We start from the raw sequence: 15,575 nt of genomic DNA on the forward strand, positions 1-15,575 counted from the left end.
TGAAAATGATAGATTTTTATAGAAATAATGTGTCTAGTTATTAGAATTGGTGTTAAAGCTGAGCCCTAATGTTTCCCATTTTGAAACTCTTCTTTTCAGTTATAGCTCTCGTGTTATATTTTCTGATGCCTATTGTGAATGTAAGTGAAGTCCTTGGACCCTTGTGCCTTATGTTACTCATGGGAACTGTCCACTGTCAAATCGTGTCTACTCAGATCACAAGGCCATCAGGGAACAATGGAAATCGGAGAAGAAGGTGAGACGAGAAATCACACTTCTGGTTGTGTATTTTACAGGATAGGCAACATCTCTAAGTACATTAGTTAAAAAGCCATCCACTTTTGCATGTATTTGTCATTATTTTTTGGCTTAAAAAGATGAATGCTTTACTTTTAGTTTTTCTCCTTGATGATAAGAAACCTTGTCATGAATTTTTAGTCCAAGGTGAGGCTTTGTCGTTCAGTACAACTGTTTAAAAGGAAAATTCCTACACTATATTATTCTTTATTAAAATTTACCTTAAATAATGATTTTGAAAAAGTGTTTTTGTTCACATTCAGTCTCAATTGAAATTTGGTGAAAATTCACTGTCGACAAAGATCTTATTAGTACATTGGATTAGGGCTACTAAAGTTTTTACCTTTTTTCAGTGGTGTATGATAAGAGTGGTTTTCTAAGTGTTCTAAACTTTTAATAAAGATTTACCTTTTCTGCACATCGAATTCATGTCATGTTTTTATTGATTATGTGCTGTGTGGAGGTTTTGGAGCTATTAAAGGTTTCTTAGATATATATGGTATTATCTTCCAAAAGTCATCTTTCCTCACAATATTTATAGATTTTTGTCCCCCTAAGGAGTTAATATATCAGATTGCTTTCACTTGGTGCAAGGAATTTCAACCTGTTTATTCTTAGTTTTGAATGTTGTTTTCAAAACTTTTTTTTTCCCCAGAAGAGAATATCCAGTTTAATTGATTTAATTTTGTTTGTTTGGTTTGGTTTGCTGTGCCCACAGCATGCCAAAGTGAGACCAAGGATCAAACCAGAGCTGTAGAAGTGACAACACCGCATAGCGTTAGCCCACCAGGGAATTCTGATTTAATGATTTGTAGGGAAATCAAATTCTGTGCTGTGTCTCTTTGGTATTTACAGGGTATATCTTTTCACCAAACAGGGTATCAATAAAAAGTGATCGGTTGCTATTATTTTGTGTTCTCCTGATTATAAGGTGCCAGATGGGTAGATGTCTCACTTAAAGACATTGTTTATTCTTTTAGTGGTTCCTAAAAAGATTCATAGTCATACATATGAAAATTTTCCTTCTAGTAATGTTTTAGAATAATGGTCTCTTTCTTTAATGAATGAACAAGATGATAACATAGGATTTTGTTTGGGAGCTTTTTTTGCCCTTAAGTCAGAAATGTTCCTGCATAATTTATTCTCATAATATGAAGTTCATTATACTTAATTTCAGGTAGCAGTTTGTAGGGATATTCTGAGCAGAAACAGAAAAGGTCTTGAATAATCTGAAGTTGTTGAAAATTTTTTTTTTTTTTTTGGTAGAAAGTTACGAAAAACTGCAAATGGTGATGGGAGCCGAGAAAATGGAAATAATTCCTCTGATAAAGCCAGAGGAATAGAAACTTTGGAATCTGCACCCTTTAATGGTGGCTTTTGGGGGACACTCTTTGGCAACAGGTGGGAAGTCTTACATTGGAATTTTTACGTGGTTTTTACTAATTGTGTTCACATTAATGTTTACATAGTATAGAGTCTGATTAGGTTATAGGTTAGAGGAATATGCAGTGTAAGTGTATTATCATTGTGGGATTTTTTTTTTGTCTTCTTAGGGCTACACCTGTGGCATACAGCAGTTCCCAGGCTAGGGGTCGAATCAGAGCTGCAGCTGCCGGCCTACACCACAGCCACAGCAGATCCAAGCAACCTCCTATGGCCTACACCACAGCTCATGGCATTGCTGGATCCTTCACCCACTGGGTGAGGCCAGGGATTGAACCTGCGTCTTCATGGATGCTAGTTGAATTTATTAGCACTGAGCCACGATGGGAACTCCTGTGTTGTGATTTTTAAAGGCTCTGGAGTGATTTGCTTATTTGTTATTTTTGTTTGTTTGTTTTTTGTTTTTTGTTTTTTTTGTCTTTTTAGGGCTGTGCACGCACAGCATATGGAGGTTCCCAGGCTAGGGGTCCAACTGGAGCTGTAGCTGCCGGCCTACACCACAGCCACAGCAACACTGGATCCGAGCCACGTCTGCGACCTACACCACAGCTCATGGCAATGCCAGATCCTTAACCCACTGAGCAAGGCCAGGGATCCAACCTGCGTCCCCATGAATACTAGTCAGATTCATTTCTGCTGAGCCATGACAGGTGTTGTTTTTAAAATTTTTTTATTTTTATTATTATTTTGTCTGTACCTGCGGTATGTGGAAATTCCTGGGCCAGGGATCAAACCCTCACCATAGCAGCAACCCAAGCCACAGCAGTGACAATGCTTAATCCTTAACCTGCTGAGCCACCAGGGAACTCCTGATTCGTTTATTTGAAATGTCTCCACAGTCTGTCATGTTACCTGTAAGTCCAGTTATCTACCATAAAATTTTCATTCTATATGAGCTTTAATGGTCTGTTAGACCACAAGATTACAGAAATATAAACATTCTCAAAGAGTAAATATTTTAAGCCACATTGGTGAACATCTTGGGAGAGAGAAGAATTTTGAAAACAAGAGGTATTTTTCAGTGCGGGAGCTGGTTAGAAGTGGGATGCAGGACAGGAGGCTGGTGTCAGTGGGCTGTAGGACAGAAAGGGAAATGAATCTAAGACAAATTCGACCTCTTTCATGATTTTCTAGGTCATGACAGCACCAGCATGACTTGAAGAAATATTTATTTTGTAATATATTCGTTTGTGACTCAAAAGTAACATTCTTTGGCAGCTTCTTTTTTGAAGATGAAGTGGTTCACATAGTTTTTCTAAAGATAGATTGAACTGTTAAGTTCAAGTGTTTCAATTCTTGTGCTCAACATTGTACTGGGCTCTGGGCATCCCTGTTCCCAGTGAGTTTACCCATCTAGTTGGGAAGGTAAGAGTAGCAGCTATCATACAGTGGCAACCATGTGAAAACACCATAAACGGTTCCATGCAGTTCAGCAGGTGGATTGATTATTCTAGGGTGACGTGGACAGCAGGAGGCATGGAGGAGCTGAGAGTTGTTGGGCTTGGAAGGGCAGGAGAGGGGAAGATCTTTTAGGAAGGGGCGCAAGTAGGCTTCATAAGGGAGGGGTCGGCATCGTGTTTGAGAGGGAGACTGTGATCCCACTTCCTTGGAAAACAAAAGAACAGGCTTCCTCTCAGTTAACTGATGCGAGACTTTGGAGACTTGGAGCGAACTATGTTCTGGCTTCCTACACCCTTAGGCAAACTAGGAGCCTGAACAATATCATTTCTGAATTTCCTTTTTCTTTCCTTTCCTTTCTTTTTTTTTTTTTTTTGGATTTTTAGGGCCACACCTGTGCCATGTGGATATTCCCAGACTAGGGGTTGAATCAGCTGCAACTGCTGGCCTACGTCATAGTCAGAGCAATGCCAGATCTGAGCCACCTCTGCAACCTACACCACAGCTCACAGCAACGCCAGATCCCTAACCCACCGAGGGGGGCCAGGGTTTGAACCTGCATCCTCATGGATACTAGTGGGGTTCATCACCACCGAACCACAACGGGAACTCCTGATTTCTGAATTTTCCTGATTTCCAGAATAATATGTTATATTCCTTCAAAGAAAGTGATGTCATGAAAGATATTATTTTCCGAAAACTAATGAGTAACCTTTTTTCCTTTTTTAAAAATAGGATTAAAAGAGTAAAATTAATATGTAACAAAGGGACGGAAACTGACAATGACTCAAGTTGTTTACATCCTGTCATCAAGAAGAGACAGTGTCGACCAGAGTTTAGAATGTGGCAAACAAGAGAGAAAGCAAAATTTTCAGATGGAGAAAAGGGACGAAGGGTAAGATCAAGATGAGTGTAAATATTACAAGGTTTTTTCTTCCCTGTGTAAAAGTTTTCTCTTCTTAAACTCTGCTGGAGAGACAAAATAGTTACTGATAGATTTTGTGATTTGTGTGCATGGAAAAACCACGGGACATGAAGAGGAGGGCATCATGAAGAATGGCGTGAAGACTGTACCTTATTGTTCCAAGATCGAGGACCAGAGCCTGTCATTGGATCTGCTCGGGTTCAGCCTGAGCAGGAGGCTGGTAGATTTAATAAACAGATGAGCATGAAGGCTTCCGTGTCATCTTCCAGAGAGGCAGCGTTAGTGTGTTAAGGTTTGGGAAACTCTTTTCTCAGTTTTAGTAGAAATATTCTGCTTTATGTCTAAAACTAAGTACACTTTTACTTCATAGTCTTGAAATACTTTCTTATGTGTTAGTCTGTGGCGTCTGCACATTACGAAAAGAGCTAACGTTTTTGAGCCTTGGCTGCAACCAGGCGCTATTCTAAGTGCTTTTACATGTAGTAGCTCACTTGTTTCAAGAGCTTTGAGGTAGGTGCTTTTATTTAATTATTTTTAGTCTTGTTTTTGAGGTAGACGCTTTTATTATCATCACTTTTCAGATGAGGAAGTTGGGCCCCAGAGACATCTCCTTACTTGCCTGAGGTTACACAGCTAGTAAGTAGAAGCGCTGTAATTCCGACTTAGAGTTTGAGTCAAGCCTGTGCTTCTAACCTCTGCATCATTTAGGCTATTTAGTTTCAAGAACATTTAATATTTTTCTTTTTTTTTTCTGTGTGTGTGTGTGTCTTTTTAGGGCCCCACCCGTGGCACATGGAGGTTCCCAGGCTAGGGGTCGAATCGGAGCTGTAGCCGCCAGCCTACACCACAGCCACAGCCACACGGGATCCAACCTGCATCTGCAACCTACACCACAGCTCACGGCAACACCGGATCCTTAACCCACTGAGCAAGGCCAGGGAGTAAACCCAAAACCTCATGGTTCCTAGTCAGATTCATTAACCTCTGAGGCACGATGGGAACTCCGAAACGGCTGTTCTCTTTGCAGGAGTCTTTTAGGCATTTGGGTAATGGGATTTCAGATGATCTGTCAAGTGAGGAAGACGGCGAAGCCCGGACACAGATGATGATACTGCGGAGGAGCGTGGAAGGGGCCTCGAGTGACAATGGTTGTGAAGTTAAGAATAGAAAATCAGTACTTTCACGGCACCTAAACACTCAGGTAATTTTTGTTTTAGTTTATAGAAGATAAACAAGATATTTAATGTTTTTCCTACTATTTGTTGACTTGATTTTTTGGCAGGTAAAGAAAACCACCTCCAAGTGGTGTCCTATTATGCGGGATTCAGATAGTCTGGCTGAATCAGAGTTCGAATCGGCTGCCTTCAGTCAGGTAACATCTTTTTTCAAGGCGTATTCTTGCTTGTGATAACTTTACCCATTCCCCCATTTCTTTGTCTTAAAGTAGTGTTTATATTTGCCTGCCCCTCTCCTGCCTCCAAATATCTTTCTACCCCTCAAACAACTTTTTTATTTTATTTTACTTAATTTATTTGCTTTTCAGGGCCGTACCCATGGCATATGGAAATTCCCAGGTTGGGGTTGAATCAGAGCTGCAGCTGCTGGCCTACACCATAGCCAGAGCAGTGTGGGATCTGAGCCGTGTCTGTGACCTACACCACAGCTCACAGCAACGCTGGAACCTTGAACAAGGCCAGGGAATGAACCCACACCCTCATGGAATCTAGTCAGGTTTGAAACCTGCTGAGCCACAACAGGAACTCCATCAAGCAACTTTTATATGACTGCTCACCCCCAGAAAGAGAATGAGCTCTTTCTCTTTGATCTAATCTGAAAAGTATCATGGATGAGGAGTTCCCGTCGTGGCTCAGTGGTTAACGAATCTGACTAGGAACCATGAGGTTGCAGGTTCAATCCCTGGCCTTGCTCAGGGGGTTAAGGATCTGGCGTTGCTGTGAGCTGTGGGGTAGGTCACAGACATGGCTCGGATCCCGCGTTGCTGTGGCTCTGGCATAGGCTGGCAGCTACAGCTCCGATTGGACCCCTAGCCTGGGAACCTCCATATGCTGCAGAAGCAGCCCTAGAAATGGCAAAAAAAAAGACAAAAAAAAAGTATCATGGATGATACTCAGATTCCTCAATCCTAAAATGATGAGAAGGCAACTTAATTTTCCTTTGGAATATGGCATTTAGTTATTTTTATGTATTTCTTTTTATGGCCGCACCTGCAGCATGTGGAAGTTCTCAGGCTGAGTCGAATTGGAGCTGCAGCTGCTAGCATACACCACAGCCACAGCAGACACCAGATCTGAGCCGCATCTGTGACCTACGCTGCAGCTTGTGGCAACCCTGAATCCTTAACCCACTGAGTAATGCCAGGGATTGAACCTTCATTCTCAGAGAAACTGTGTTAGGTTCTCAACCAGCTAAGCCTCCACGGGAACTCCTTAAATTTATTTTTAAGCATCATTTTTAGTTAAGTGGGCTCGATGCTGATGAGGATAGATTTTTGAGAAGGGACCCCTGAGAGATGGGAGCAGTAAATCTCATGAAAGCTAACAGACGTATTGTACATTTTGGGACATTGTACTTCAGGGGTGAGAAGAGTAGATGGCAGTAGCTTTTGCTTTGATTGACAGTTGGGATTGTGGAACAACTTTCGTATTTATGTTTGTACTGCAGGAGGGCTGCAAAGTCCATCCTTTTCTCTGCCTGATGAGCCTTTTCCCTGTTTGGCTGGGCCCTTGGATGTGACTAGATCTACAGTTGAGCTCACGATATTTAGAATAGGAGACACTTTAGGTGTGTCGTTAGGCTCAGCCACTCCTGCGTCCAGAGTCGGTCCTCTGGATGGGCTTGCAGGAGTCACTCCCATCCCAGGGCGCCTGAGTGGGCAGTAACTTCTCAGAGGGGGTCTTCTTTTATAATCTGTTGGAGAGTCATCAGAGGTTGCCCTTTAAATATGGAAATGTATTATTGTCATCTGAAGCCTTGTGCGCAAACAACTACATGTGATCAGTTCATGAAAGCTTCCCGGCCATCACCACAGGGAACTTTGTTTTCATTTTATTTCAGATATATAGGTGTTTTTTGTTTTGTTTTGTTTTGTTGCCTTTTCTAGGGCCCGTGGCATATGGAGGTTCCCAGGCTAGGGGTCGAATCAGAGCTGTAGCCACCAGCCTACGCCAGAGCCACAGCAACGAGGGATTCGAGCCGCATCTGCAACCTACGCCACAGCTCACGTCAACGCCAGATCCTTAACCCACTGAGCAAGGCCAGGGGTCGAACCCACAACCTCATGTTTGCCACAATGGGAACTCCTCAGATATATAGTTGTATTTTAAAAAAAAGAATGAAAAAATAATTGGGGGTTTCGTTTTCCCTTGAAGGGCTCTAGATCTGGCATGAGCGGTGGTTCTAGAAGCCTCAGCATGTCGCGAAGAGACTCGGAGAGCACCCGCCATGACTCGGAGACAGAGGACATGTTGTGGGACGATCTGCTGCACGGCCCCGAGTGCCGGTCGTCGGTCACCAGCGACAGTGAGGGGGCCCGTGTGAACTCCCTTCACTCGGGGACCAAACGCGACCCCAAAGAGGATGTTTTTCAGCAGGTCTGTCAAGGTGGTGATGAGAATAGCTCATGTTTACTGTGTACTTTCCATGTGCCAGGCACTGTATTATCTCATCTGACTCTACGATAGTTCTATAAGTGGACATTATTATTATCCTTAATTTAGAGATGAAGAGATTGAATGTAGTTTGTAAATGGAGATGTTGGGATTAGAACTCAAGAGCAAAGTACTCTTGAGGTCCTTTTTTCTTTTTCTTTTTTTTTTGTCTTTTTGCCTTTTCTAGGGCCGCTCCCGCAGCATATGGTGGTTCCCAGGCTAGGGGTCCAATCGGAGCTGTAGCTGCCGGCCTACGCCAGAGCCACAGCACTGCAGGGTCCGTGCTGAGTCTGTGACCTACACCACAGCTCACGGCAATGCCGGATCCTTAACCCACTGAGCAAGGTCAGGGATCGAACCTGCAACCTCATGGTTCCTAGTCAGATTCGTTAACCACTGAGCCACAACAGGAACTCCTCTTGAGGTCCTTTTTAACGTGAATTTTTCTTCCCAATGCCTTTTCTCATTATTTTCCTTAGAATGATACTTAATGTTCCTTTTGTTTGAGCAGGGTACATTGATTGTTACGTAGCCTCATGTGATATTTTTGTAGACATCGCACAGTGTTACATGAATTACCAGGAGACAGCGTTGCTTGCTTCTCTAATAATGTACAAACCAAGTAATGCTTTTAATTTTAAGTTTTATTTTTATCTAATAAAATCAGCCTAGAAATGGAGATTCCTTAGAAGGTTATTTCAGCCTTCCAGGCAATATAGGAATTCATTTTACACCTACGGAAACTTTTTTACTACCTGTCACCTAGTAATAACAGCTCCTCCTTCTTAGAAATATTGTAATCTATCTCGTGGGATAATATGAAGTGCTTAGCACAATGCTTGGCAAAGAGTAAGTACTAATACATCTTAGCGTGGTTATTAATACCCCATCAAATGATCAGTTAGTCTCTGCTTAAATACTTGTGGAGCTGGGTGGTTGTCATTTTATGATTAAACCTTTTGTATGTCTAATGACAATGACCATGATTCTTCTTAGCTTTATCTTTTTCTTAGGCTAAATATTTCCACAAGGACTTAATCATTTGTTTAATTGTTGTATTTTCTTGATTCTAAGTTACCATTGATTTAGGTTACACCTTTTAATGAAAAAAATCCTGCTTCATTAAATATGTACAATTTTCAAAAACCAACTAGAAACAACATACATTTTTTCACCAAAGTTGTAAGCTTTCTCTTCCAACTTTGCTATCGAAATATGAATCTAAATATTGTTTGCCTTCGGTGTGAGGATTCATCTACATTATTTCAGCCCTTGGTGGGTACGCCTAGCATCGTGCTGACTATGACCTCCTTGGAGCCTTGGGGGTTTGCAGTATAATTTTAAGGCATATGTAAGAATAACTAGGTAAGGTGAAACTCACTATTGGGAAGTCATCGTTTCCAAGTTCTCCCACCTAACCTGTTTTTTCTCTTTTATTTTCCGTATTTCTAAATGCCACCACTAACCACCCAAATCGGAAACCCTTGGGGCCGCTCTTGACCCTGCACTCTCCACCAGGCTTCTCATTCTCTTGATTCTCCTGGCTCTTTTCTGCGTCTGCCCACCTGTGTCCACTCCGCTTGGCACAGATCATCCTCAGCCCTCGTCTGGTCCCTTACAGCAGCTTCTCCAGGCTCGATCCCTTTCGTTTCATTTCCCACACTGCAGCCAGAATGATGCCTCTAAATTGCAAATCTGGTGCCACTCCTCTTAGGATCCTTTAATCGCTTTCTTTTCCCTTCTGGATTAGTTGCTTCTGTTCCTTTATGTGCTCTGACACCGTCTCACATGGTAGAGTGTAACTTAACTGAATTTCTTCCAGTTTCTTCATGTTCCTCTGGGACTTTGCAAACCTGGTTTATTTACCTAGAACACATTTTCCTCCAATACTCATTCCTTGGGCTCATTTCTTTTCATTTTTGAAGTTTTGGCTTGAGTGATACATCTTTGGAAGCCTTTTCTGTATATTCCTAAAGCCTTCTTTCCTTCCCTTATCACACTGTTCAGTAACGTTACTTCATCACCTCTCCTTCGTAAGTCTGTGAGCTCCTTGATGCCAAGAACCACGTCTGTCTGGTTCTCCATTGTAGCTCTAGTGTGTGTTGCATAGGAGCTGCTTAATAAATATTTTTGGCCAAGTCAGTTAAACAATCCACACAATATCCTCAGCATTATGTTAAGCATTATTGTAGAAGGAGAAGAAATATGCAAGGTAGTCTTTTTTTAAGTGACTTATATATTAGTTTGGGAACAAGGTGATTTTGTGGGAAATAAGTAGAGGACATCATAAAAGCCGTATATTACTAGATGTGAATTTATCTGATTGATCGGACCCAAAACCTCATGGTGCCTAGTCAGGTTCGTTCCCTCTGCGCCACGATGGGAACTCCAAGGGTTTTTAATTTCAGAGAAGGACAACATGAGTGAGGCTTGTGGCCATCAGAGAGACAAAGTTGGTGAAACAGGACTTGAATAAGACACGATGTGGCAGGAGTTCCTACTGTGGCACAGTGGAAATGAATCTGACTAGTATCCATGAGGACACAGGTTCAATCCCTTGCCTTGTTCAGTGGGTTAAGAACCTGGCGTTTCCATGAGCTGTGGTGTAGGTCGCAGTCATGGCTTAGATCTGGGGTTGCTTTGGCTGTGGTGTAGGCCGGCAGCTATAGCTCCGATACAACCCCTATCCTAGGAACTTCCATATGCTGTGGGTACAGCTCTAAAAAGACCAAAAAAAAAAAAAAAAAAGGCATGATGTTGAAGAGGAAAATGCAAGGCTGTTTTCATTGTAACCTTCTCTGGAGCTTTCTATGCTTTTCCATATTGTGATTAGACTGGAGGAAAGGCTTACCTCTTCAGTCCTTCATGTAATAGCTAAGGCCTGTCAGCACCTCTACCACCTAACTTCCTGCTGCCGCTGATATAATCATGTTGCTCTGCAAATCCTTCTTACTTGATCTCCCATAAATACACCAAGCTTATCTTCATTCCCTACGTTTAGAGAGGGAAGGAACCTTGGAGATGATAGCATCGTACCTCCTGTCATTACGGAAGACCCTTAAGACCCTTAGCCTCTCTCCAGGTGAGGAATTGGCTAAGTAAAGAAAAAAGGACCAGAAGCCAGAATCCTGGGGGTGGTGATTGGAGTGATGAGCTTTGTGAGGAAGAGCATAGGATGATGAGGCTGAGCCCTGGGAGTGACCTGGGAGCTGGACCAAGGGAAAAATTTTAATGGAAGAAAGAAAGAAGGAGTGGATGGAAATATTTATTTTTTCTTTTCAGAACCATTTATTCTGGCTTCAGAACTCAAGCCCTGCATCTGATCGCGTTAGTGCCATAATCTGGGAAGGGAGTGAATGCAAAAAGATGGATATGTCTGTGCTGGAAATAAGTGGCATCATCATGAGCAGGGTAAGATTTAATGAGTTTTCTCATCAGAACGTTGACTCTGCTTTTTTTTTTTCTTTTCTTTTCAGGGCCACACCCATGGCATATGGAAGTTCCCAGGCTAGGGGTCAAATCGGAGCTACAGCTGCTGGCCTGCACCATGGCCACAGCAACTCAGGATCCAAGCTGCATCTACAACCTACACCACAGCTCACGGCAATGCTGGATCTCCAGCCTACTGAGTGGGGCCAGGGACCGAACCGGCATCCTCATGGACACTAGTCAGATTCATTTCTGCTGCGCCACAGTGGGACCTCCTGACTCTGCTTTTGAAACACAGATCTGTATCTTAAATTCTGTGATCAGAGGCTTCACTTGGTAGTACATTTTTTTAAATTTGTTGTGAGGATCTCTGTGACATGATCAGTTGTTCAGATAGAGTTTACATATGTCCCTTATCTCATTCAGACCTAAAAGTGAGAAATCTGTTCATCATTTTTATTTGTATTTCTTTGAGATTTAAATCAGATTTCGTTTTAAATAATCTAGACAGTATTTGATAAACACTGCTTCACAACTCCATGTAGCTAGGCAATAATGATGGACATTTTAAATTCATTCCCAGGTCAATGCATATCAGCAAGGAGTCGGTTATCAGATGCTGGGGAATGTCGTCACCATCGGATTAGCCTTTTTTCCTTTTTTACATCGACTGTTCCGTGAGAAGAGCCTTGACCAGCTAAAGACCATCTCAGCTGAGGAGATCTTGACTCTCTTTTGTGGGGCACCACCTGTTACGCCTATTATTATTTTGTCTATAATTAATTTTTTTGAACGATTGTGTCTTACTTGGATGTTTTTTTTCATGATGTGTGTGGCAGAGAGAACATATAAACAGGTTGGTAGTAAATTAAGTAAAATTTCTTAACTCTGTTTTCATATATGATGTTCTGTTGAGTTCCTTTTATCCTCTTTTATCCTCATTTTTTTTTTTGGTCTTTTTGTTTTTTAGGGCTGCACCTGTGGCAAGTGGAGGTTCCCAGGCTAGGAGTTGAATCAGAGCTGTGGCTGCCAGCCTACGCCACAGCCATAGCAATGCAGGATCTGAGCTGTGTCTGCGACCTACACCACAGCTTACCACTACGCTGGATCCTTAACCTGCTGAGTGAGGCCAGGGATTGAACCCTAGTCCTCATGGATACTAGTCAGGTTCATTAACTGCTGAGCCACAATGAGAACTCCGCTTTTGTCCTCTTGGTTTGTTCTCTTAATGGGGACAATGAAAGATTGATAAGTGGGCTTTGGGTATTTGTGGGTTTAGCCATTGTGATACTGACTGTTCACAAATGACATGTTATAACTGAAATTTTGCTGAGCTCATGTGTAGAAGGCAGTGGTTTAGCCAGAGAGAGGGGCCCCTGACTGCTCAGCACTTGCACCTCCATGTGCCTTTTGCTGTTTTTCACCTGTAGCGTATGTAGTAATTCTCAAAGTGAAAATGTTTCTGAGAAAAATGGCCAAATGAGAAATAAATTTATTGCTCAGAGTTAGGTATTGAGGACTTAATATATTGGACTCAATATGTTGGTGATGTGTACAAAACCCACGATTTTAGGGTGGGTGCAATCCTGACAGGTGGAAATTCCTAGGCCAGGGATTGAACTTGCGCCATGGCAGTGACCCAAGCTGCTGCAGTGACAACACCAGATCCTTAACCTGATGCGCCAGAAGCAAACTCCCAAACACCATGAATTTGAATGGAAATGTAATTTGGGAGGAAGTTAGAATTTTGTATAAATATTTGCGTTTGCAAGGGTAGAAATTTACAGAGGTCTCCTTGAAAAGGTCCAAAGTGTACCCTATTGTGAAGAAGTGTTTGTTTTCTTTTGTTTTTTTTGTTTTGTTTTTTGCTTTGTTTGTCTTTTTTTTTTGCCTTTTCTAGGGCCACTCCTGATGCATATGGAGGTTCCCAGGCTAGGGGTCTCATCGGAGCTGTAGCCACCGGCCTACACCACAGCCACAGCAATGCCAGAGCCAGATCTGAGCCACGTCTGTGACCTACACCACAGCTCACCGCAACACCGGATCCTTAACCCACTGAGCAAGGCCAGGGGTCGAACCCGCAACCTCATGGTTCCTCGTGGGATTCGTTAACCACTGCGCCACGACAGGAACGCTGAAGAACTATGTTACTACACAATGTGCTTTGTAAGCAACGGGTTAATGAAATAGTAACAATGTTTTTTCACTGCCTGGCTTACTGCCTACGGATTAGAACTTGATCCTTTTAATACCATTTTTTATATGCTGGAGATATTGTTTGCAATTATGTAAATATACACATGGTGACACATAAGTACATTTCACTTTGTGATTATTTTTTTTTAACTTCCTCCAGAGATTTTTATTTGCAAAACTCTTCAGCCATATTACTTCTGCCAGGAAAGCTAGGAAGTATGAAATACCTCATTTCAGACTTAAAAAGGTAGAGAACATTAAGATATGGTTATCACTGCGTTCCTTTCTAAAGGTGAGTTATATTTGACTAACTATGAATAATAGTTATGAATAAGCAAGATAATAGCTATGAATAAGCAAGAATAAGCAGAAAACATGCTCATGAAATTTCTGGTGGCAGGTACACAGTAGGCGGTGTAGTTCTGTGTACTGGACAGATTTTATCAGTGCCTGACAGACTTGCTGGGTACTGGTTTGGGAGTGATCTATCTGCAAAGCTGTAGAGCTAAAGATGCAAACTATTATATGTAGAATGGATAGCAAGGTCCTTCTGGATAGCAGGGGAACTATATTCAATACCCTATGATAAAGCGTAATAGGGAAGAATATGAAAAAGAATGTGTGTGTGTGTATGTCTGAATCACTTCGCTATAGACCTAAAACTAACACAACATTGTAAATCAACTGTACTTCAGTAAACAAACTAAAAAAAGACCCTAGTAGAGCTAATAGGAGCTTAGAAAGGGCAAAGAAGATTTAAATTCCTAGGGCAGAGTGGTACATTGAATATTGCCTCTTTCGTTGACCTTTGGGGAACTGTTGCACATGAAAATATGTTAGTGTATCAGTCACACCCTTAATTTGAAGGGCACGGCTCTCAGAGCTTAATTAAAGTTGAAGGTGTCCAACATATGTTAAAATTCTCAGTCAGAAGCTTCTTATAGGCGTTTGTTTTCACATCAGTAGAGTCAGATCAGAAGCGTGAAAGATGCGAGGGCTGTGAGTCTCTGCACTGATCCCAAACGCTCACCTCCGTCTCACTCCACAGAGACGGGGCCCACAGCGTTCAGTGGACGTGGTTGTGTCTTCAGTCTTCCTACTGACACTTTCCATTGCTTTCATTTGCTGTGCGCAGGTAAGAGCTTCGGATCTGTTTTAGTAAAAAATGGAAAACATTTTCTGTTTTAAACCAGTTAAACTTTCTGTTTTAAACCAGTTAAACTACTGTGTTTAAGTGTGTGTGTGTGTGTGTGTGTGTGTGTGTGTATACACAAAAGAGTATATGTATGTACAAAAGAGTGTATGTACACACACACACACACACACACACACACACACACACACACACACACAACAGACTGTTGTTTCTCACAGCTCTGGGAACTGGGGAGTCCAAGCTCAAGATCCCAGCATAGTTATGTTCAAGTGTATACATATATATATATTAACATGTCTAATTTTCTTTTGCTATTTTGAATATGTGTTAATTTTTCTAACTTTTGGAATGAGAATAAAGGTAACTTTGAAGTCCTTTAAGACTCTTTTAAGACCAGAGTTCCCTTGCAGCTCAGTGGGTTAATGGACCATGTTGTCACTGCTGTGGCTCTGGTTTCTGCTACGGTGCGGGTGGGGTCCCTGGCCTGGGAACTTCCACATGCCATGGGTGCAGCCAAAAAAAAAAAAAAAAGTCAAGGCAAAGTAAAATCTTTATTTAAAAAAAAAAGACTCTAAAATCATGCTAATTTAATTTTAGTTGGCAATTTTTGATTAATAATAAAGCCATCTACCATGGTTACAAAATGATTTTGCTAACGTCATCTTTTTTTCTACTTTTATTACTTGCCCCTCTAAAGTAGACATTTCCTTTTTTCCCATTTATTCATTCAATTATTTATTATGCTATGGACTCCTGTGTTCTTATTTTTATGCAATGGATTATAAACTATTACTATATTTCTTTTGATGCTTAAATTGTCCCAGATTTGGTTAGTGGAAGGCCCTTAAAGCCCTTTCCTCTGACAGGTCCCTATACCTTTATTTTTTTTTACTTCTGTTTCTTGTTTGTTTTAAGGGCTGCATGTTTGGCATGTGGAAGTTCCAGGCTAGGGGTCGAATTGGAGCTGCAGCAGCTGGCCTACACCACAGCCACAGCAACGCGGGATCATAGCTGTGTCTGCGACCTACACCTTAGCTCACGGCAATGCCAACACTGGATCCTT

At 41.8% G+C, this 15,575-nt stretch overlaps 1 protein-coding gene across 7 annotated transcripts in view; it reads left to right on the forward strand.

Annotated features, from left to right (window-relative positions):
• The window catches only part of PHTF1 (putative homeodomain transcription factor 1), a 72,113-nt gene that overhangs the window by 34,019 nt on the left and 22,519 nt on the right, over positions 1-15,575 (forward strand). For 6 of the 7 annotated variants that reach the window (XR_007135567.1, XR_007135566.1, XR_007135568.1 and 3 more), the window contains 10 exons: positions 100-256; positions 1,564-1,698; positions 3,874-4,033; positions 5,091-5,264; positions 5,346-5,435; positions 7,453-7,674; positions 11,014-11,142; positions 11,744-12,016; positions 13,517-13,648; positions 14,405-14,491. Coding sequence is in view for 1 of the 7 variants with exons in the window: in XM_047784975.1 (XP_047640931.1) it covers positions 100-256; positions 1,564-1,698; positions 3,874-4,033; positions 5,091-5,264; positions 5,346-5,435; positions 7,453-7,674; positions 11,014-11,142; positions 11,744-12,016; positions 13,517-13,648; positions 14,405-14,491 (1,559 nt within the window). In the remaining 6 variants the exon portion in view is untranslated. Of the gene's footprint in view, positions 1-99; positions 257-1,563; positions 1,699-3,873; positions 4,034-4,060; positions 4,356-5,090; positions 5,265-5,345; positions 5,436-7,452; positions 7,675-11,013; positions 11,143-11,743; positions 12,017-13,516; positions 13,649-14,404; positions 14,492-15,575 lie in introns of those variants that run through there. The other variant, XR_007135571.1, reaches the window with a different exon arrangement.

The sequence above is a fragment of the Phacochoerus africanus genome, chromosome 6 (genome assembly GCF_016906955.1).
Source record: "Phacochoerus africanus isolate WHEZ1 chromosome 6, ROS_Pafr_v1, whole genome shotgun sequence".
Taxonomy (NCBI): domain Eukaryota; kingdom Metazoa; phylum Chordata; class Mammalia; order Artiodactyla; family Suidae; genus Phacochoerus; species Phacochoerus africanus.